The sequence below is a fragment of the Parathielavia appendiculata genome, assembly GCF_033297405.1.
Source record: "Parathielavia appendiculata strain CBS 731.68 unplaced genomic scaffold N657scaffold_22, whole genome shotgun sequence".
In the NCBI taxonomy this organism is placed as follows: domain Eukaryota; kingdom Fungi; phylum Ascomycota; class Sordariomycetes; order Sordariales; family Chaetomiaceae; genus Parathielavia; species Parathielavia appendiculata.
In genome coordinates, this window is record NW_026944241.1 from 224,884 (window position 1) to 244,438 (window position 19,555).

General features: G+C 56.5%; 9 protein-coding genes across 9 annotated transcripts; 6 read left to right on the top strand and 3 right to left on the bottom strand.

The window, feature by feature from the left end:
* Positions 1-295: 295 nt before the first annotated feature.
* On the top strand, positions 296-909 carry N657DRAFT_684167 (uncharacterized protein; the record flags this gene model as incomplete). The annotated part of the gene is made up of 2 exons (XM_062796647.1): positions 296-314; positions 539-909. The coding sequence occupies 2 exons, from the start codon at positions 296-298 to the stop codon at positions 907-909; spliced, it is 390 nt and encodes a 129-aa protein (XP_062643631.1).
* Positions 910-1,643: 734 nt separating this feature from the next.
* On the top strand, positions 1,644-3,120 carry N657DRAFT_666473 (uncharacterized protein; the record flags this gene model as incomplete). Its single annotated transcript, XM_062795339.1, has 3 exons — positions 1,644-1,703; positions 2,107-2,271; positions 2,336-3,120. The coding sequence occupies 3 exons, from the start codon at positions 1,644-1,646 to the stop codon at positions 2,900-2,902; spliced, it is 792 nt and encodes a 263-aa protein (XP_062643632.1). The 3' UTR covers positions 2,903-3,120.
* Positions 3,121-3,695: 575 nt separating this feature from the next.
* Positions 3,696-4,043, top strand: N657DRAFT_247383 (uncharacterized protein). Its single transcript, XM_062786415.1, has one exon. The coding sequence runs from the start codon at positions 3,755-3,757 to the stop codon at positions 3,965-3,967; it is 213 nt and encodes a 70-aa protein (XP_062643633.1). The 5' UTR covers positions 3,696-3,754; the 3' UTR covers positions 3,968-4,043.
* A 77-nt stretch (positions 4,044-4,120) lies between these two features.
* On the bottom strand, positions 4,121-5,410 carry N657DRAFT_637049 (uncharacterized protein; the record flags this gene model as incomplete). The annotated part of the gene is made up of 5 exons (XM_062791482.1): positions 4,121-4,479; positions 4,696-4,799; positions 4,943-5,028; positions 5,071-5,187; positions 5,291-5,410. The coding sequence occupies 5 exons, from the start codon at positions 5,408-5,410 to the stop codon at positions 4,121-4,123; spliced, it is 786 nt and encodes a 261-aa protein (XP_062643634.1).
* A 2,945-nt stretch (positions 5,411-8,355) lies between these two features.
* On the bottom strand, positions 8,356-11,237 carry N657DRAFT_603946 (glycoside hydrolase family 18 protein; the record flags this gene model as incomplete). Its single annotated transcript, XM_062790159.1, has 5 exons — positions 8,356-9,047; positions 9,124-9,906; positions 10,097-10,460; positions 10,536-10,847; positions 10,911-11,237. Coding segments are annotated over 5 exons (2,478 nt in total), but the record flags the coding sequence as incomplete, so codon positions are not given.
* Positions 11,238-12,158: 921 nt separating this feature from the next.
* Positions 12,159-14,955, top strand: N657DRAFT_626226 (carbohydrate-binding module family 50 protein; the record flags this gene model as incomplete). Its single annotated transcript, XM_062790780.1, has 6 exons — positions 12,159-12,545; positions 12,610-12,649; positions 12,712-12,879; positions 12,989-13,962; positions 14,329-14,357; positions 14,631-14,955. The coding sequence occupies 6 exons, from the start codon at positions 12,159-12,161 to the stop codon at positions 14,953-14,955; spliced, it is 1,923 nt and encodes a 640-aa protein (XP_062643636.1).
* A 1,101-nt stretch (positions 14,956-16,056) lies between these two features.
* On the bottom strand, positions 16,057-16,618 carry N657DRAFT_580904 (uncharacterized protein; the record flags this gene model as incomplete). Its single annotated transcript, XM_062789489.1, has 2 exons — positions 16,057-16,213; positions 16,275-16,618. 2 exons carry the CDS (start codon positions 16,616-16,618, stop codon positions 16,057-16,059), a joined length of 501 nt encoding a protein of 166 aa, XP_062643637.1.
* A 1,244-nt stretch (positions 16,619-17,862) lies between these two features.
* N657DRAFT_580905 (uncharacterized protein) lies at positions 17,863-18,090 on the top strand (the record flags this gene model as incomplete). The annotated part of the gene is made up of 1 exon (XM_062789490.1): positions 17,863-18,090. A coding segment is annotated over one exon (228 nt), but the record flags the coding sequence as incomplete, so codon positions are not given.
* A 297-nt stretch (positions 18,091-18,387) lies between these two features.
* N657DRAFT_693482 (uncharacterized protein) lies at positions 18,388-19,059 on the top strand (the record flags this gene model as incomplete). Its single annotated transcript, XM_062797222.1, has 2 exons — positions 18,388-18,405; positions 18,476-19,059. 2 exons carry the CDS (start codon positions 18,388-18,390, stop codon positions 18,767-18,769), a joined length of 312 nt encoding a protein of 103 aa, XP_062643639.1. The 3' UTR covers positions 18,770-19,059.
* Positions 19,060-19,555: the final 496 nt, after the last annotated feature.

Sequence of the window (19,555 nt, forward strand, 5' to 3'; positions counted from 1 at the left end):
CGTTCCGACGTGAACCCGTTTACCACAATGGTCGCCGTGCGCTTAGAGCAAAAGAACTGTTACCGCGCTTATCCGCGCCGCTCGCTTTATCATGTGATGTACAGAGGGTGGGGGGGTTTGTCAAGAAGAAGGGGTATTGGGAGCCGTAAAAAGGAGGGGTGTTGGCTTACCTATAGTATCTGAACCCATGGGATTTTCTATTGACTGAATCGCCAGAGCGGAATGCTGAATACCCGTGAACTCGAGGCCAGACCTTAACCGACACGCTTCATTTGAGCCATTAATACATGATATGATGGCTTTGATTTTACCGCGTGCGGTCCTAGCGCGGGTACATCCAATTCGTCGCCTTCTTCCCCTTGCCAACTCCTTTTTCCAACGGCAACCCTCTCCTCTCCAAGCGCAAAGCGCAATCTCCCGCCTTCTTCTCAACAAATCCGGACCCCCGAACCCCAAGCTCCGTTGCCAGCCGCCGCCATACAAAACGCGGAGGCTAAAACGGCTCACCAAGCTTTTCCCAAGCACTTACGCACTCTAGCCTGCAACCCACCCGGCGATGCCCACACCATCAAGGACGCCCTCGAGCTACATAGACTCTTCTGCTGGGGCTTCGTCCTATTCCGCTGCACCTACCGCTCGCAGGAGAACTGGGAAAAGTTCCTTGCCCGCGTCCAGGGGCACGCCCGGGAGCGCTTTGAGCAGGCCGGGCTCATGGACGTCTATGCACGTATGCGTTGGACCGTCTTCGAGGACGCGGCTGGGCTCGACGGCGCCGATATCGCCGAGACGAGCCGTCGGTTCGTCGATTGGTTGCAGCGGGGCTTGGGCGGGGAGAAGCTGGCGGGCAGTGTGGTTCCGTTGTTCATGGGCGGCTCGCCGAGGCACGAGTTCTTTTTTGCACGTCGATGAGGAGAGCTTGGAGAGCGTGGTAGACGATGCGAAGGCAAGGGAAAAGAGCGGGTACTTTTGCACGGTGGTGATGCCGGGCAATGTGGTTTTGTGGGAAATTAAGAGGGATCGAGAAGGTGTATACAGGTTTTGCGAGGATAAGAGAGAGGCGGAGGAGGATGAGATGTGGGATCTGAGAAAGCGCGTCAGGATCGATGACCTTGTCTCTTTGTATGCTAAGCTCCAAGTCGGCCTGGACTTATGGTATTGCCTCCTGTCGTTTCAGGACAACCCAGACATTTTCGTGCCTTGACTTGTCAACTGGCATGTAACCTAGTAGAACGATACTCTTTCACGCCGTAAAACAGGTTTTCAGAAACTAAATGAATTTGCTCCCATAATGCTACGATCATGCTCAATGGAGAGATACGCTTAGATTTGAATTTTCTTCAGTTTCCCTCTATACCACCGTCTTGGGGTGTATACAGGGCTTATAACCATCGGATACGTAGATGACACCAACCTGTTAGCCTTGGGCCGCGATACACCGGCTTGCTGCCAACACTGTTGTCGTTGAGGGAATCCTGGCCATTTTAGTCGCTGGGGTCGCCGATCTGGCTGGACACCGCAGCCAAACTTGCGCGTCCAGCCGACGGGAACAGGGAAGTTCCGTATTCGCTGGATGCGTTTGTCGGCAAAACGGGTGGATTTCGGCCTTGGTTGCCCAAGGGCGCTATGAAACAGTCGTCGATATCATGGCTTTTCTGCCTCGGCGTTGCTGCATCAGCGGAAGCCGTCGATTGGTCGGCTTGTCCGTTTGTTACACCGTGCTGCTTAGCCTATTAGTACTATTCCTATTGGCGTCAGCGGGTTGCTGCCGTGACAAACGGACATGAGACACACCGGTGCTGCAACATTCCATGGGTTAGAAGATTAAGACTCCACGTCTCGAATCGAGGAGAATGCGGTCGATATATCCTAACCGGCCTCTGTGACAACGAGCTTGACTGTTGCAAAATGCAACTTGCAATGCCCTCCCACTAGAGATCTCCACCGCGTCCGTCTTCGTGCCCTTTATTCTATTGAGACCTGCCTACACTTAGCGACAATCCTCGGGAGCATTCCTCACACGTATGTTAGCCGTACCTACTCATCAGACTGGCAACCCGTCACTAACGTTTGGGGCCAGGAAACATATCGACTTCTGCCTCTGTCCAGGATCTGAACAACGAGCTAAACCTGCTAATACCCACGGAAAACATGAATACCGACACACCGGATTCCGGCGATCTCACCGACACCGCTACGGCCATGTCCGCCCTCGTGGATATCCTTGAAGGCCAGCCCACTACGCCGCCCTCGCTCTACATCGACCTCGAGGGAGTCAAAACTTTCCAGACATGGCACTATATCCATTCTTCAAATCTACGTTCTGCCCCGTCGCGAGGCATACCTCGTCGACATCCACATCCTCGGTGAAAAGGCGTTCTGCGCCCCCAGTTCGGCCACAGGTCGTACCTTCAAGGACTTCCTGGAGTCAGAGACCGTCCCCAAGGTCTTCTTCGATGTCCGACGCGACTCAGATGCGCTGTTCAGCCACTTCCAGATCCGTCTCGCCGGCGTCCAAAACCTGCAACTGATGGAGCTCGCCACGCGCACGTTCCCGCGGAGGTTCGTCCGCGGGCTGGCCCGGTGCATCGAGCGCTATGTCTCTCTGAGCGAAACGGAGAAGAGTTCCTGGCTGGCCACCAAGGAGCGAGGCACCAGGCTTTTTGCGCCTGAGCGTGGGGTAAGTTACCAGGTTTTTAATGAGCGGCCTCTCCATGCGGAAATCAGGCGTTATTGTGTCCAAGATGTCCATCTCCTCCCTAGGTTGTGGGCGTACTATGACGGTAAGCTCACAAAGGTTTGGGAAGGGAGAGTGCGTGAGGCTTCGCGGGACAGAGTGGCGCTGTCTCAGACCCCCGGCTTCAACGGCGAAGGACAGCATATGGCACTGACACCGGCTGGTTAGTCTTCGCTGTAATCTGGTTGGCTCTAAAACCTGTGGGCATTCCGGCAATCTTCTGTAGCACTGTCGCTGTCAGGCACTGCCAGGGGTCTGGGGGCTTGACCCCGGTGTTGTCCTGCAAGCAGGGAGCCGTCTCTAGGGAAACTGCTTTTCTGTTGCCAGACTCCCAGATATGGGATATTATATCCCGATTAGTAGCAAGCTACAGGGGGACCGTGCCGCAAGCGGCCCGCCAAAGGAACCTGGAGGAACGGGCTGAGGGCTGCTTGCAACCGTTGGGCTTTAGAAAGTAGCTGCAGCCGTGTGCGGGAGGCTAAATGGTCAAGTACTGTACCTGCGAAGACCCGTGAAAATGCCACTCGCTCCCTATTGTCAACGCTCTCGCAGCGAGCCGATCTATAACAATGACTACGGCGACGCCGCTTATGATACTCTGGTCGTGTATCAAGAGTACGTTAGTAAAGGACTGAGCGGATCCCAACCTTTCAGAAAATGATGTTACTGTGGTAAGGCAGTTGCCGAATCTCGACCGGCAACAGCACAGCTCCGTTGACGGCCAACCCATAGCGGCTACCTACCCACTACCTAATTATTGGCTGGCCGGTTGCTTGTGACACTGGCGAGCTGCGGTTTGGCCGGTACTGGTGTAACCGCTTTCATCAATCACAATGCTCACACATTAGCACGTGGCGGGCAAATTGGGCATCAACACCCTCCTACCCCGCGCCTTATGCGCCATTGGGAGTATAATAAACGTTTTGCCCTGAGGTCATGCCAGACGAAAAAGCATAAGTGACCGTCAACGTTACCTACCTATCCTCACTGACTAACTACCTACTCCGGCATTTATCATAGATGCGGCCGTCAATGCTCTACCTGCTTCCTTTGCTCGCGTCTGGCGTACACGCAGTCGTGCTCTCCTATGCTGCCTGCGCCAATGTTGATTTTTGGTATTGCAACTCCGTCTGTGCTCTACCATTTCAACTCCACAACAGCACCCAACCACCACATACGACCATACCTGCTAGAGAACTTGGGATCCCGTCCGCTCTCCCTGAAATAAGCTAGTAAGGGCCAAACTAGTAGTTGGGTCGGTGACGACCAGCAAATCCTTGGTGTTGTATGTTCATTTTTCGGTGTTTTGGTCGCTGGCCCGCCGGATCCACCCCTTGGTTGAGCTCGAGTTGCACACAACAGGCCATCCCTCCCCGCCTCCCAACATTAAACAACAGCGCCTCCCCGGATGGTGACCCGGACCGCGGTGCGGGTGATATTGGCGCCCGAGTTGTTTTGGGCAGTGACGGTGCAGACCTGGGGTGAATGACGGCGAGGGTTGTCTTGTTGTTTTATGATGCTGAGGATCATCCAGAGGACGCAGACGACGAGGCCTACGATGGCGAGGATCGCGTCGAGGCCAGGAAGGATCGTCACGTACATGACCGGCCTATAGGCGAACATTTCGCCATCTCTCCTACGGCAAGATGGCGGTGTCGATGCCCGTGGTGATGATCTAGACCAGGCTGAGAGCCTGGCCTCGTCGTTGGAGCTGTTCCAGTCACGGTCAATTGGCGAACGGCAAACTCAAAACGCAACTTTCAAGTTAGTGGGTACTGTTGTCAAATGGCGACTGCTCTTGGTTCCCCCGTTCTCTACTGTAAGGCACCCAGTAAGCATAGAGCCCTGACCTGGTGAGTTTGAACCTTAGTTGGACGCCAGCCTCTGCAACCTGGTGTAAGCCTCTGACTGTATCTTCGGACTGACACCCGGCACGGGTTGGAAGAGTCCGTAAAGCATACACGGTGATACCTGCAGGTCGTAAAGAAGCCTCTTCAAGTCGTCAGGCGTGATGCTGAACTTGTTCTTCCTGGAGTTGTCGTTGCCCGTGCAATGCGGGACGATACTGTAATGTTTCCTTATTAGTTTCCTTTTTTTTCTCTCTATCTCTCCCCTCTCTCTCTCTCGTGTTTCGTTCCACAGGAATCCCCAGAGCTTTCCTGCTTGCTGTGGCGTTTCGGGGCAAGAGGAGAGAAGGGGGACCCTTACTGCAAAGACAGGGCCGCCATCTTCCCATCGTCGCCGTTCATAGGCCCGGTGCCATCCACCTCGATTGCCTTAGAAATCCCCGAACTCTAACAACTCAGTATAGCTCTCATTAGGGACGCAGCGATTACTGAAACACGCTCGAGGCGCTCGACGCAGCCCGGCATGAACTCGAGCGAAAGGTCGGTATTCTCGAGGCTCGATGGATAGTCCTTCCAGGGCTCGGCAGTATCGTTGCCGGGACTCGCCTGTTGAGGGCATGATTCAGTTCAGGTATCCTGCTGCAATGTTTCGAAGAACCCTGCGATTGAGGTTGTCGGATGTGACAGAGTAGGAGGCCGGCCAGCTTACCATCTTGCTTGCCGCCAAGGTGCCTGGTCGTCTTGCGCCACCGAACTTCTTTGTCGCGTTTCTTGTAGCTCCCAGGGAAACAGTACGTTTCAACCTCTGGGATCGATTGAGAGGAACCATCTTGTGTCCGACGAAGATGTTGGTAATGTTTGGCGATAGCTGCAACTCTGGTCAGCTGCCCCTGTCAGCCTCTACCCGCCAGGTCGCCGCGCTGTTCGAGCTCAGCCATCCAAATCTCCCAGCGGGCGAGCTGGGCGCCTCGCCCATTCGAGACAGCGGCTAACGTGTTTACAGTGCAAGGCTGAAGCTGACGGTTCTGCGGGCTCTGCCGTTAGTTACTGTAAATCGTACGACGCGAACAGGACAAAAAGCGCTCACTCCTCGACCCTGAACCCCCCTGTATTTTGACTCCCCTTCCCTGAAAAGACAAGCTGAGGTGATGACCAGCAAATCCCTGGTGTATGTTTTCGCTCCGGTTCCAGGAGCGGTGACCACCGGAGGCGTTCGCAACTAGAGAAGAAGAGCCTCAGCCCTGACGTCCTGGGATTGACTTCGGCGGCGATGGCAGCCCGTGGCCTTGCCCGACGCCGACACGTCGACGGCGACCAACAGCCGCATTCCCAGGAACAACACGCGGGCGGTCTCAGCTCGTCATCCCCCCCCGAGCCGCATGGATACGCGATGCCAGTGCTCGATTGGCTATTACTGTGCCGCACTTGCAGCGTAACTCAGCCTGAACGTTTCTGCGGCACAGCCGGGTTCATCGTTTTCGTCAAACGGACAGCACCAACAGGGGAGAACCGACGCCCGGTTCTGGATCGCGAAACCCCTCATTCCGACTTCTTGGCGTTCCGCTAGCTTAAGTGGTCTGGCCTTTGCAGCGGCCCAGCAGCGCTGGACCCCACTATGGGGCGCGCCATGGCAACTGTGGTATTTTCCCACGGGCCTCCCGTGTTTGGGGCTGGTTTGTGGCGTGATGCATCGATCTCTCAGTGGTCCATTCCTCCAGATTATTTTCAGCTATTCCCCGAAGGGGCCACTCTAAGCGCTCGTGCCAGCAAGTTCTGCATTACAAAAAGTTACCCGCCTGTTGTTGTGGGTGGTGCCCCGCATCCTTGGCAGACCGGGTTGCCCCACATCTGGTGCAGGGGTTACAGCCCTGCCCACTAGAGCCTATCACACATCCAGCATCACTACTGCATGAACCACCACCGTTGAGGATTACCATCTTCTGTTGTCTCTGGATCTCCATCACCTGTTCCTGATCCTGACGATCCTGGTGCTAAGCCATTAGCCACCCCTGAACTGCCCTCTCTGACCACCTGCCAAATCCAGCACATATACCCACTCTGCTTACAGGGATACTACGAGGGATTGCTCGTAGCTTCTAAGCAATATAAGCGCGCTGCTTAAGGTAGAACTTGCTACTTATAAGGCAGCCCCACAAATGTGGAAAGACAGCCGATCGTACCGGCGGCTGCCTGCCTGAAACAGCGGCATCTCCACGTGGAATCACATAATAGTAGTAAGATTGGAGAGGCCGAGAAGGGAGGGACTAGTCACGGCCTCGCCGGTGGGTTTGCGTCGGCTCCTACACGGTGATTCAGGGCAACGTAATCTCGGGTAATAGCAAAGGGAGATTGACAGGAAAAGGTGATAGGAATGAGTTAGAGTAATAGAGCCAGTCGAGAACATAGAAAAAGCTACGACTGCAAAAGGGAATCGGCGTACGTAAAAGAATCGCTAAATACAGTAGATAGGGCATCAGATTGCGATTCTATTGCTTCAAAGGGTATATTCAGCTTCGAAGCTCCAAGCGTAACTGGACGCTTCCTGGAAGACGGAATCGAGACGGTGGTGCTTTTCTGCCGGCAGACAAAGATACGTATCAGTCTGTGCCTTAGGGAAAAGGACGCTGGAGTGGAGCGAGCCGCCTGAGGCAACAAAATGCCGTGGTCTCCGAGGTAGGAAACCGCTGGATGCGGCGGCAGATGCACGTGGAATAGGATTGCTTGGACAAGATACATACGATAGCCGTTCACCATCCCTCCGCGGGATTGCCTATCGAGCCGATGTGTGCCTCCGAGCACGACGAGGTTGACCCCTCACCATTCGTGGATGAACTCGAGTGTATTTCCACAAAAGATCTTGACGGCTGGGCGCAGCCCGGGGACGTTGGTCGCCCGCCGCTGGATGGTCATCATGCCTGTGTACGGAGCAGTCACCATGCGCGGAGAGCGATCCAACCTCCACGACCAATGGACATTCAGAGTGCCGGCCGCGTCCTGCGTGATGGTCGGTTCCCAGTTCCAGATCAGCTGGTCCGAGCGATATGTGTGGACAATCGTGTTTAGCGTGCCGTCGGCGACTCCAAAAATCTCGTCGAGCCTCTGCTGGATGGCCGCGAGTCTCGTCGGATAGAACGGACCGAAGCCCGGCACAATCTGCGGCCTCGTCAGGCCGTCGAACAGTGTCGTCTGATAGGCCTGCGGGGTCATGATGACGACGGCGAGGAAGCTGGTGTGGGCGAGGTCAAACGCCCCGCCGGGAGCAGTGTAATCGCTCAGCCCGGGATAGAGCTCGCCGGGGTTTCCCGGTCCGAGGAAGTCGAGCACCTTTTGCTGGAACAACGCGTCGTCCTCGAAGAAGTTCTGCCAGAAATGCGCCGTCCACGCGCCGAAGTTGGACACGACCGCCACGGTCGTGCATCCCCATACCGGGCCGGCCCCTGTGACGAGGTTCCGGTCCGGATCGTCCCAGAAACCGACAAAGGCGGACGAGGCAATCTCCTCTCCGCTGAAGAGGTCGACGCCGTGGTTGGAACCCTTCCACCAATCCAGGTTCTTGGCCTGCTGCCACCAGTGGGTGGCGTCGACGGCGCCGTCATCTGGATCGGTGAAGTCGGACCCCGCCGTCACGCCCGTCGTGTCAAAATACACGTTGGTGATGTCGTCCGGCACGTCCGCCATCCAGCGTTTCTTGGATCTTACGGGGCAGGCCCGGGTGCCACTGCACGTCGTTTTGGAACACACGATGGGATCAAAGCTGGCCTTGACGTTCTGGTTGCAGAGCTTGCGGTCGAGGTAGTCCACCGCGTTGTTGGTCGACGTGTCGATGCTGGCCAGGCTGTCGGCCAGCGAGTCGAAGCTGGGGAAGTGGCTGCCGTTGTCCTTGACCTCGTCGTCCCAGGTCTGCTGGAACGGCGTGATGTACTTTCTCTCGCTCTCAGACCAATCCCAGTCGTAGAGGAGGGGCGCCAGCTTGATGGCCATGTCGTGGCTCGTCGGGTGACTGTAGGGGGCATACTGCCTCTTGCGCGTGACGCCGTGGTGATCGAGCGGAGAACATACGCCGTTGGTTACGAAGGCGTGGACAAGGGCCCTGAAGCCCTGCACCTGCGGGTCGCTGCGGCCGGCCAGCGAGTTGACGGGTGGATCGCAGCAGAAGGAGCCAAAGCCGCGCGCGCAGTTTGCGCCGGCCGAGTCGACGGCGAGCTGCACCTTTCCTGAGGGGCAGCCCGGCGTGCATGTGTCGTGGTACGCATTGCGATACCAGCCACAGGTGCTTGGGATGAAGCCGCTGCCTCCGCTGGTCGGGCAGCACAGGCTCCGCCGGCCGCTGGAACACGGCGAGTCTCCGCCGTCTCCGGTGAGCGTCTGCGTCAGCTGGGTAGTGCCGCTCGGGCAGCTGCCGCCGCAGTCGGTCCACGAACACTGGCCGAGCGTGTTGATTACGGATTTGCTTCGGTCACAGCACCCTAAAGAAATCAAAAAGGCGAGATGTCAGCGCAGTCTCAGGAACAACACAATCGACACACACTGGAGACCACGTACAGTTAAGGTGGCCACCACCAGGACACAGATTGTACGGGAAGAGGATGAACTGCGTAGTCGTCAAAAGCTGGGTCCCTGCCGGGCAGCTCCCCCCGTTACAGGCATTGCCGGACAGGTCTTCAGCGCTTTGTTTGCACTTTGGCATGTCGTTGGACGGGCAGCAAAAGAGGCGGTAGGTGAAAGGGCTTGCCGTGGGCTGCGGGCAGCCGTCCAAGACATAGGCCGCCATGGAGGTACCGGCGGGGCAGCTTCCGCCACACCGGGTCCACGAACACAGCCCGGGGTTGTCGGACGCCAGGACAAAGTTCATCTGCGTGCTCAGGCTCAGGGTCCCGCCGCTGGCCGCCTTCAGCGCCGCCGCCGCCGAGCCCTTGGAGTCGTCGGTCGAGGCGGCCCAAACCATGGTGCCACCGAGGCAGTTCTCATTCGCATAGTCCACCTTCATCCTGAGCGTGGTCTCGTCGTCGTACGAGACCCAGTTATCGCCCTCGTACGTCAGCATCTGGACGGCGGCCTCTGAGTCCAGCACCGGCGTCGCGCCGGCCTGGATCAGCCGCTGGATCTCGCCGTACGAGAGAGTGCCGACCGAGTCGGTGCAGGGTCCGCCGGGCGCCCCCGAGGTGAACGTGCATCCGGGCTTGTTGCACTGCGGGTCGGCCAGCTTGTAACTCCGGCCGTAGAAGCCGAGACCGAGAACCACCTTGGCGGGATTGATGCCGTTGCGCCAGAGCAGCTTCATGGATTGGTCGATCTCGGTCAGATTGGTATGGGCCGCGATGTAGGCTGTGTTGGTTCCATGTCTGTCAGTGCCTGCTCCCTTGCCTTACACTGGGGACAGATGTAACTCACGGCCGGTCCAAACACTCGTGGAATCCCATGTGCCGTGAATGTCGTACTCTGGAAGGTAAGGAAAGTATCCGTGTCAGCGTATCCTGAGCGTGCCAAGTTGTGGCATGAAAATGGGATGCAATACCCATCATATTGAACCAGTCCACGACAGGTTCGAGCTTGACGATGTCAAAGTGCTGGAGGTACCAGAACGAGCTGGGCATGGTGATGGTTACCCCCCAGCTCTTGCCTGCGGCCTGGAAGGCGTTTCTCAGGTTCTGCAGGAAGACGGGGTAATTTTCGTAGTCTTCGGGCCGGCCGCTTCTCTCCTCGGCCACGGGGTACTCCCAGTCAATGTCGACACCGTCAAAGCCATATTGGCTCATGAAGGCAATCAGCGAGGCAAAGAACTTCTGCTGGTTGGCTGTGGAGCCTGCGATATCCGAGAAGGTCGTGGCCGTAGGCTGATCCGGGTCGTTCATGGTCCAACCTCCGATCGAGATCCAGACCTGGGAGGGAGAGCACATCAACAAGAAGTTCATAAAACAGCGCCGACTTAGCCAGTGCTACAATTTTTCTCTCACCTCTAGGTCTGGGTAGAGGGACTTGAGCCCCGTCACACGCGAGTACAGCTCCACGTCGCCGGCGCTCATCGGGGCGACGGCAAAGCTCACGGGGTCGATCATGGCGAAGGCGAAGTTGATGTGCGTGTACGCCGCAACCGGAATCTGCTCGGGAAGCATGGCATCGCAGGCTCGGCCAATGCCCCAACCTTCGTAGTATCCGATGGTCCGGCGCGTCGCCGACTTGCCGCCGGGGCAGCTAGGATTGGCGATCTGCGTGCCGCCGCAAAACTCCTCTGTCGTGCCGCAGAAGCCATACTTGGAGCAACAAACCTGCATTTCTCACAGCGTCAGTTTCACTTAGGGTTAAGGCTCAGGTCATGGTCTGGAACGTACATTCAGCGGACAGTTGGTATGGGCCGCATACTGCGGGCCCCAGTTCGCTGGATCGCACTCTGACTTGGCGTCGCACGAGTTGACGCAGTTTTCTGCGCTGCAGTAGTCAGGGCCCATGCCGCAGATGCCATTCTTGCCGCAGCACCCGAGGGCACAAGGCTTGGTCGGCGAGCAGGTGTAGTCGGGAGCGCCCGTCTGTCCGTCGGCAGCGGCCAGTGCTTTGGCTGAGACGGTGTCGGGAAGGAGAACGAAGACGGCTACTAGCAGGAGCATGAACAGCCCCAAGCCAGGCCTGGCCGCGGCCAGCCATATCCGAGATTTGGCCATGACGTTGAAGCGAGTGAAAAGGAAGAAAGGCGTTCCGACGGTGCCTCTCAAGAAGGGAGTCAGGACAAGTCTTCTGAGCCGGCAAGCCCAACGCTTTTATTCATGGCAGCATTGTCGAGCGCCCGGGGCTCGACAGCTTCGGCAGTACCTCGTGCCGGATAGCCGCCTTCGTGACCCGCCGGTTTGTCTAGCTTCTCTATTTCCAGGCAGCCAAATTAGATCATGTCCATATGTTCTACATAACTGCCCATTAGTGATCAGCTTCTAGACTCTACCCGCATCAATCCAACCTTACAGCGGCCCGACCCCTTTGTACCCCTGAACGGCCGCACCCTTGAATGCTACCCTGACGCCCCACACGCGCGTAATCCGCCTTTTAGCGAGGAGAATTGTATCCCTGCCAGCTGACTCGCCTATGATTTTATAATGGCCAGTGGAGTGGTCCTTACTCAGGGCCTTACCCACGACCCTCCTTGAGCTGCACACCTTCCGGGAGGACCGGACCTAAGCCGCTCTGTATCAAGAGCCTCATTTCCGGCGATGATGAAGAACCCCTTTATTGGGCAGGTAGCGTGCGTTGCTAGCGAATCTTAAACTGGTGCCTGGCAGATGCACTCCACAGCTACCTGAGGTTTGGAGTTTTGTGTTCAGTAATCCAAGTATCAATTCCAAAATCCCTGCTGCAACTCAACCTGCTTGTCGGCGCCTCAACACCCGCTTGGGACACAATGTACCCAAGTAGAGGTACATAGAAGGGCCCGATCAGCCCAGGCTGAGCAAGGGGCCGTTCGAGGCACGGGGGCCCGCAGAGCCGAATCTAGGTCTCGGCCCAGGTACTTATTGGCAAGCACCCACTCCAGCCTTGGTGTTGTTCAGACGGGTGACAGATGAGTCCGTCGCTGCAGCTGCTTTCAGGTCATCATGTTACGCTCGTTTGCCTTGCTCGGCTCCTCGCTTCTGGTTGCGGTCCGCGGGAACCTTGTCCTCTTCCCATGGACCAGCAATGATGGCAGCTTTGGCAACGCCGTCGATGCTCAGGTTGGGTTTGGTAACAGCCAGCCCATCTCGAGCGAATGTGCATCGGCCCTCAACCAGACGGTGGCGTGCGACCCGCAGATGCAGCTGCTCGCGGCGAGTGGCTACGTTGTCTCTCTCAACGGCGCTAGCTCGGGACTCTGCGACGCCAGCTGCAAGTCGTCACTGGTAGCGTACCACGACGCCGTCACGGCAGCCTGTGGCGCGTCTAGAGCCTTCGACACATATCCCAACACATGGAGAGGCGATATCATCTACGACTACTTCAACATGGTGCGTACTCTGCGAGTCTACGAGGGGGAAGAGAAAAGAAAAGGTCTAATCAGCGAGGATGCAGGTCTGTGACACGGATCCCAGCACCGGGGAGTACTGCCCGCGTATGTGACGGCGTCCTGCGTTGATTCCGCTCGGAAATGCTAACATGTCACGTCCCTGTTAGAGTGGCTGAAGGAGCAGTACGCTGCCAACGGCAACCCCAAGCTGGAGGATCTGCCTGATTCCGTGCTCTGCTCCCACTGTCAAATCAACAACATGAGGACAGTCCAGAATTCCATCTTTCTTGGCTACAACGGGGCCATGGTCGAAACGTACCGCAAAATCTTTGCCCGTACGTTCGCTGATGACCCATCTATCTCACTTACACGTCGAGCTAACAATATGCGGCCGACCTGCAGGATGTAACGTCGATGCTGCTACCACTCCCAAGCCTCCACCAGAGGAGACGTTCCCCAACACGGCCGATGGCGCAAACAGAACTTGCCTTTCTGGCAATACATACATGAGCCAGGCCGGCGATACCTGCCACTCGATTGCCCTAGCAAAGTCGGTCGCGGAGGACACGCTGGCTTCCATCAATGACCTCGGTGTGAACTGCACCAGGATGACGCTCGAAAGCAGCTCTAAGTTCAATCTATGTCTGCCCAAGACGTGCACCACGGCACAAACGGGGCCGACTGACAACTGCTGGAGCCTCAGCGCGCAGTACAACATCTCGTTTGCCCAGTTCAGGGCCTTCAATCCCACCATCAACAACGATTGCAGCAATCTCCGGCCCGACGGCACCGTGGTATGCGTGACTTCGCCCGACGGCAGCTACACCCCCGTCCCGCTTCCCGGCTCCAACTCGTCGTGGAGCCTCGGAGAGTACGCCGAGTCAATCGTGCCAGCCCCCGGCAGCACCCCCTTCGGGACCACCGACCGATGCGGCGCCTACTACCAGGTCCAGACGGCCGACACGTGCATGCGCGTCTCCATCGCGGCTAAGGTGTCGGTCGACCTCTTCCAGGAGATCAACCCTTCCATCGACGCGGGCTGCACCAACCTCGTCCCGGGCCTGTGGTACTGCGTCCACCCGACTGTGGACTGGAACGACGTGCCCAGCAGCAACCCGACGACCTCGACAACCGTCGCGCCGCCAGCCCCAACCCCGACAGGCACCACAACCCAGTGCTACAGGTGGCACGTGGTGGTGTCCGGCGACAACTGCGCCCTCCTGCAGAACACGCTCGGCATCACCATGGCCCAGCTCGTCGCCTGGAACCCGGACCTCAAGGCCGACTGCTCCAACCTCCTCCTGGGCGACGCCTACTGCGTGCAGGGCCCCTCCTCCTCTTCCGTTCCCACCACAACCACCAGCACCACCAGCACCAGCAACACCCCCACGACGACCGCTGGGCCTCAGGTCAAGCAGGTCCAGGGCTGGGAATATAGTAACTGCTATATCGACGCCGACACTCGGCTCCTACCCGTCGGGAAGGGGGCTAGCTCGCAGATGACTCCCTCCACGTGCGCCCAGCTCTGCTGCGGGTACCGGCATTTCGGCGTGGAGAACGGGGAAGAGTGCTGGTGCGGCGACAGCCTCGACGCGACCAAGCAAGCACCCACTGGCGGGGAATGCAGCACGCCCTGTGCCGGCGATGGGGGTGCTCTCTGTGGTGGCGGATGGCGTATCACCGTCTACGAAGTCGACGAGGTCCCTCCGGTCAACGAGGGTGGTGGCTGGGAGTTCAGGAACTGCTATGTCGACGCCGATGCGCGGCTCCTGCCTGTCGGGAAGGGTACTAGCGCGCAGATGACCCCCACTATGTGCGCCCAGCTGTGTGATGGGTACCGGTTCCTTGGTGTGGAGAATGGGGAGGAGTGCTGGTGCGGTGATAGCCTCGATACCACCAAGCAAGCGCCCGCTGAGGAATGTAGTACGCCGTGTTCCGGCGATGGGCACGTTCTCTGTGGTGGAGGATGGCGTATCAGTGTCTACGAAGACATGCCAGGGGACTCCAGCTCTCCCGTGTGCCGTTCTACCGCGCCTGCATCTTCCTCGACGGCCGCAACATCAACGACACCGCCGCCCACCCCAAGCAGCACTCCCACCGCCTGCACACAGACCTACACCGTCCAGTCGGGTGACTGGTGCGCCAAGATCTGGGAAGCCTTCGGCCTGTCCGAGTCAGCCTTCCGCGCGCTCAACCCCTCGCTAAGCCCCAGCTGCGACCTGGCCATCGGCCAGGTGCTCTGCGTCGCCGCGCCGTCTGCCTGCAAGGCGACCTACACTGTCGTTTCGGGCGACTGGTGCTCCAAGATCTGGGAGCAGTTTGGTCTGACCGAGGGGCAATTCCGGGGGTTGAATCCTGGTTTGGACGCGAATTGTGATATTAGCGTGGGCCAGAGGTTGTGTGTTGGGTAGGGTAGTGTGCCCACTTGTAACGTAGGTAGGCAGGTTGGTGACGGGCGGTTGGTCATTAGGAGAGGTAGAAGAGGTTGGGTGGGGGGCCTGGAGGTTTTGTTGTTTGTTTGTTCCATGCGGGAGAAATCATCTAGGCCCATGAGATTCATTTCTTGAAAGATTTTGTACCTTGAAGGTTCTATACTTACATGTACGCTCTTTGTTCGTTGTTACCGCTGACAGTCTGCGTCGTTGATGTGAAAGTAGGACGCTCAAATAGGGAGCGGGTTGATTCCAGCCAACTGCGAGACCAACTTCCCCGTCGCCGCCAGATCTTGGCACGGCCCGTCCTTCCCCACTCTGCCACGCCGTCCCCACACTTCTGCCGTGTGTCTCCACCCGGACATACGGACCGAGACTTGCCTAAACAGGAATGTTGCGCCCGGCGCTGATCGCCAGGTACGGGCGGTGGCAGTTAACTGTGCCATGTCACGACGGTTTCTCAGGCGCTGAATGTGCCCGTGTTCCGGAGACTGGACAGACTGTTGCCGGACATGCTGCGAGCATACCCACACTGCTGGGAAAGTGTACAGCTGCTTCCCGGATCTGTGGACTGATACAGACTTCCCCCGCACGTATGCGGTGACCTGAACCAATGCGAGCGGCAGGCGCTCCAATCGAGAGGAAAGTGCAGACAAGAAGTCGGAATCGATTCCGTCTTCCTCGAACTTCTTCTCGAGCAACTCCTTCGACTCGCTGTCGTCCATTTTCTTGACTTCAATCAGCCGTCCCCTCCTTGTGAGCCTCGACCCTACCTCCTTGTTCCTCGTCGTCGCGAGAACAGACCAGTGCGCGCATTCCAGAACGTGCTGCCCAAACCCTCCCGGCCAGCTGGCGAGCTGCGTGTCGTCAGCGTTGTCGATCACCATCAGCCACCTGCCCCCCTGCACGTCTTTGAAGTAAAGGTGAATTTGCAGAATGTGTGTCTTCAACAATGCGGTATGCGGTAGTTTAGCCATCTAATTCCTATATACCTGATTCCTGACCCGTTGTTTCACAATTCCCACCAAGACAAGCCACCTCCAGCGAGGGAGATGTTGTACTTTGTTAACTTGCTCAAGCCTATTGCCAGCAATTAGCATGTCGTGCCAACATCAACTTGAAGAAACTTACGTTAAGGCAGTAGTAAACGCTCCAGCAGGTGTATGTGCCATCGTTGTACAGCTGGTGGTTGTTGTCGCGATAGCAGTTGAAGTTATGGTAGCTGCTCTGGCCGGATCTAAATTCGCGTCGAATTAGTTAAAGGTGGTCAAAGCCTAAACGGAAAACGAATTTTATACCCGGCATATTGCCCGATACTGTAGCTTCCAGCCCCGCTCTGGATGTTGGACGTGAAGTAGGTGTTGGTCGGGAACGAGCAACTGATGAGAGAGCCCTCCCACGTCTTGAAGCCACCTTGTCCGGGGGTGTTTACGCGGCACTGATTGTTGCTTGAGGGGACGACGTTTTGGCTGGCTTGGGCATCATCTGCATAGTAGATGAATTGGGAGAATGGAACCTGGCCGAGCGGCGAGTTCTGGTAGCAGTTGGCGAGGTGGACGCCCTCGCCGTTCCGCTTGTTGACTGTGCCGGCACTCACGCCAAGCGACAAGAGAGCGAGGGAGGTAAGGGTGGTGAGCTGCATCTTGACTTGAGATTGGAACAGTTGATTGGAGTTGTCTGGCTAGAACTCTGGGAGAACGGGTTGTTCTGACACTTATATACTCCTCTCCCGAGGGTTTTCGGGTGCACCAGGGGTTTCCATCGACAACGGGTTCCAGGCCAGCCGAACTGCTAATTCGGACGGCTATTGTTCAACCAGATATTCACACCATGTCCTCCGACGCAGCGAAACTCAAAAGCGAAGGAGAAGCGACCAGGACGCTGAATAAGGACACAAATCGGATGTAAGAACGATATAACAATTGACGGGTATTCAACAGGCAGCAGCAATTGGCCCCTGAGCCCTTTCCACTCTCATTTCTAATCATCTGTCGTAAAACTCCACCATGAGCTGATCGAGAAGCGATTGGGCGAAGATACGTCACCGCTGCTCAACCCTGCCCATTTCTGAATATGTAAAGTGGAGATGCGAGAGTGGCAACGCTGATTAGGATGTTTCCACACTGCTCAGTCAGCTCTTTGCATGTCCCGTTATTGGGATCCACACCGGTAATGCCAATATCAATCCTGGGTCATGTTCAAGTCTGCATCGGGGTGTTGTTTCCGTTGGCAGTAATGCAGACAAGAGTTTGAACACATCTTGGTTGACCCCCGATGATAAAATCGGAAGGTTAACGTACTGTATATTATCAGTGAGTGACCTATATCAGTGAATGACCCACTTTCTATGAAACGCGACACCTTTGCTCTCAGCGACAATATTCCTACCTATCTAAGATGCCTACCACTTCAAAAGAACGCCAAATCTTAGCCACGTATCAACAGTTATCACTCAGATGAGAACTTACAACTTAAGTATAGAACTTGCTGTTTTAGTCGCCGAATTTGGCAGGGCAAGGCCGTCATTTTCGGGTGTCTCGACAGTGCGGGGCGCTTGGTCACAGGCAGGTACTTGGTGCCTCACCCCAGGCTGCATCCCTCCAATCCATTCAGGCTGCAGAATCCACGACCCTACCTACACCATCCTCCAATAAGCGTCCCAGTCCAAAGCAGTTGGTTTTGAGAAAGCAGTCGTTTCCGAAATCTAGGAAACCGCTTTACCTGGTATTCGTTTTTGGCTTCCCAGCGCAGCCACACATATATAAGATGGCGCCGCTCGAGCGCTTCCCGTTATTCCCGCCTCGTCGGCCGTTGTTATTAGAGTCGGCGGCGTTGCCTTCTGCACTTAACGCCATCGCCATGCCAGCACGTCGCCCGCCGTAGCTGCTCACGGAAGACCTGCGTTACAATGCGCATTTCGTCCGGCGCTCCACCCAACGAGAAGTTGAGAAGCAAATTGCAAAACGGCCAGCAGCTTATACGGCCGAGCAGCGTGCAGCTCTCCGAAAGCAGCTTGAGGACACTAAGTTCCTTACGCCCGACTATGCCGATAAGACCAAGATCAACATCGCCGGCTTGCTGCGAAAATTGGTCACCTCCCTCCCTGTTCCGTGATTATCTTTGCTGATGAATCTCGAGATATTGCGAGTTCGCCAAGCTACCGGGTACCTGGCGAGAGGTGATATAGAAAGCAAACCGAGCGATGGCGATGGATTTTCTCGAATATCTATGTTAAACAAGCAGGATCGGGTCGTGGGCTTCGTCCTAGGGGTACTTCCGTCAGTACAAGCAGCTATATGCCAGTATCACAGGCCGCTATATCGACAGGAACGATATTAAAGAAGTTAAAAAGGTATATCCCCAGCCCCTCGTACACCGACGTAGTAGCTAATATGTCTTGCAGGTGGCATGATGCCATTCGGTCCCGAGGTACGGCCTGCAAGCACCATACACCCGTGGAAAGGACGTTGTAAATGTAGATACCTTGCTGGTCCTATAGACGTTCAATATCAAGTATGACACCGGCATCTTCTCTCGGGAGAGGCACCGTATCCAGCTGATAGGGTGCTACCTCGGCCTTGCCTTCACGGGGGCCAAGCCGGCCGAGTTTGTGGACGGCGAGAGAAAGAGCGGCAAGGATAGGTGTCTCGAGGAGCTCTTCCCCCGGCACGCTATTGGGAGTCTCCCTAGAGACGAAGATAAGGGGTCTGATGATGTCACGAACCAACCATATGTACAGGCCCAGTGGGGCACAAGACAGAACTGCAGGAACCGCACGAGGCCCACACGGTAGCCGTGGGGGCCGGGCGATCAAGGGTAGACTTGGGTAGCTGGCTACCCAAGGCGATCAAGGATAGCTCTTGGTAGACTGCGATCATGGGCGATCATGAACTCTCTACCAAGTATATAGTCACTCGTTCTGGAGGACTCTGGGAGTTCTCCAGTAAGCAACTCAAGTGCAAGAATGTCGGTACCTTTGGACATTGCTTGTTGTGAACCCTTTGGCTTCACCGAACCTCCCCCGTTGTCAATTATAACCTTCAGGAGTCCATTTCAGATGTTGGGACTTTGAGATTCGTCACAGATGAGCATTTTAGGCTGCTGGAAGAGATGATGTCGCAAGAGTACGAGAGCTGAGGATGCTCAAAAGCGCTGTGTTACGAGGACATTCAGCTGATGGTTGTACGCCACCCGGAAACCGGCGGGGACGTCCTAGCTATAGACCAAGGCTCCTTATAAATCAAATATTATTATTCCTACACCGCTGTGCCCTTGGGCTTGCCGGACCTTCAACAACTTACTATACAGGAAAACCGCGCCCTCGTGGGCCGGGTGAAAAACCCATATCGACAATCAAGGAAACAATCAGTGTGCGATCCTGCAAATACAAAGTGGGAAGGCCTCTTGGCCTTCGAAGGAAAGGGTATCAGACCGCGAGCTCCAGCTCTAGCCTCCTGGCCAGACCGTACATCGGCAGTTTCCCCGAGTCCATCAGCCAGTCCAGGATCCTCCCCGTTAGCCGTGCAGCTTTGGGACTGATTCCCTGTAGAACAGAATAAAAGTCCCTTCGCGTTCTGAC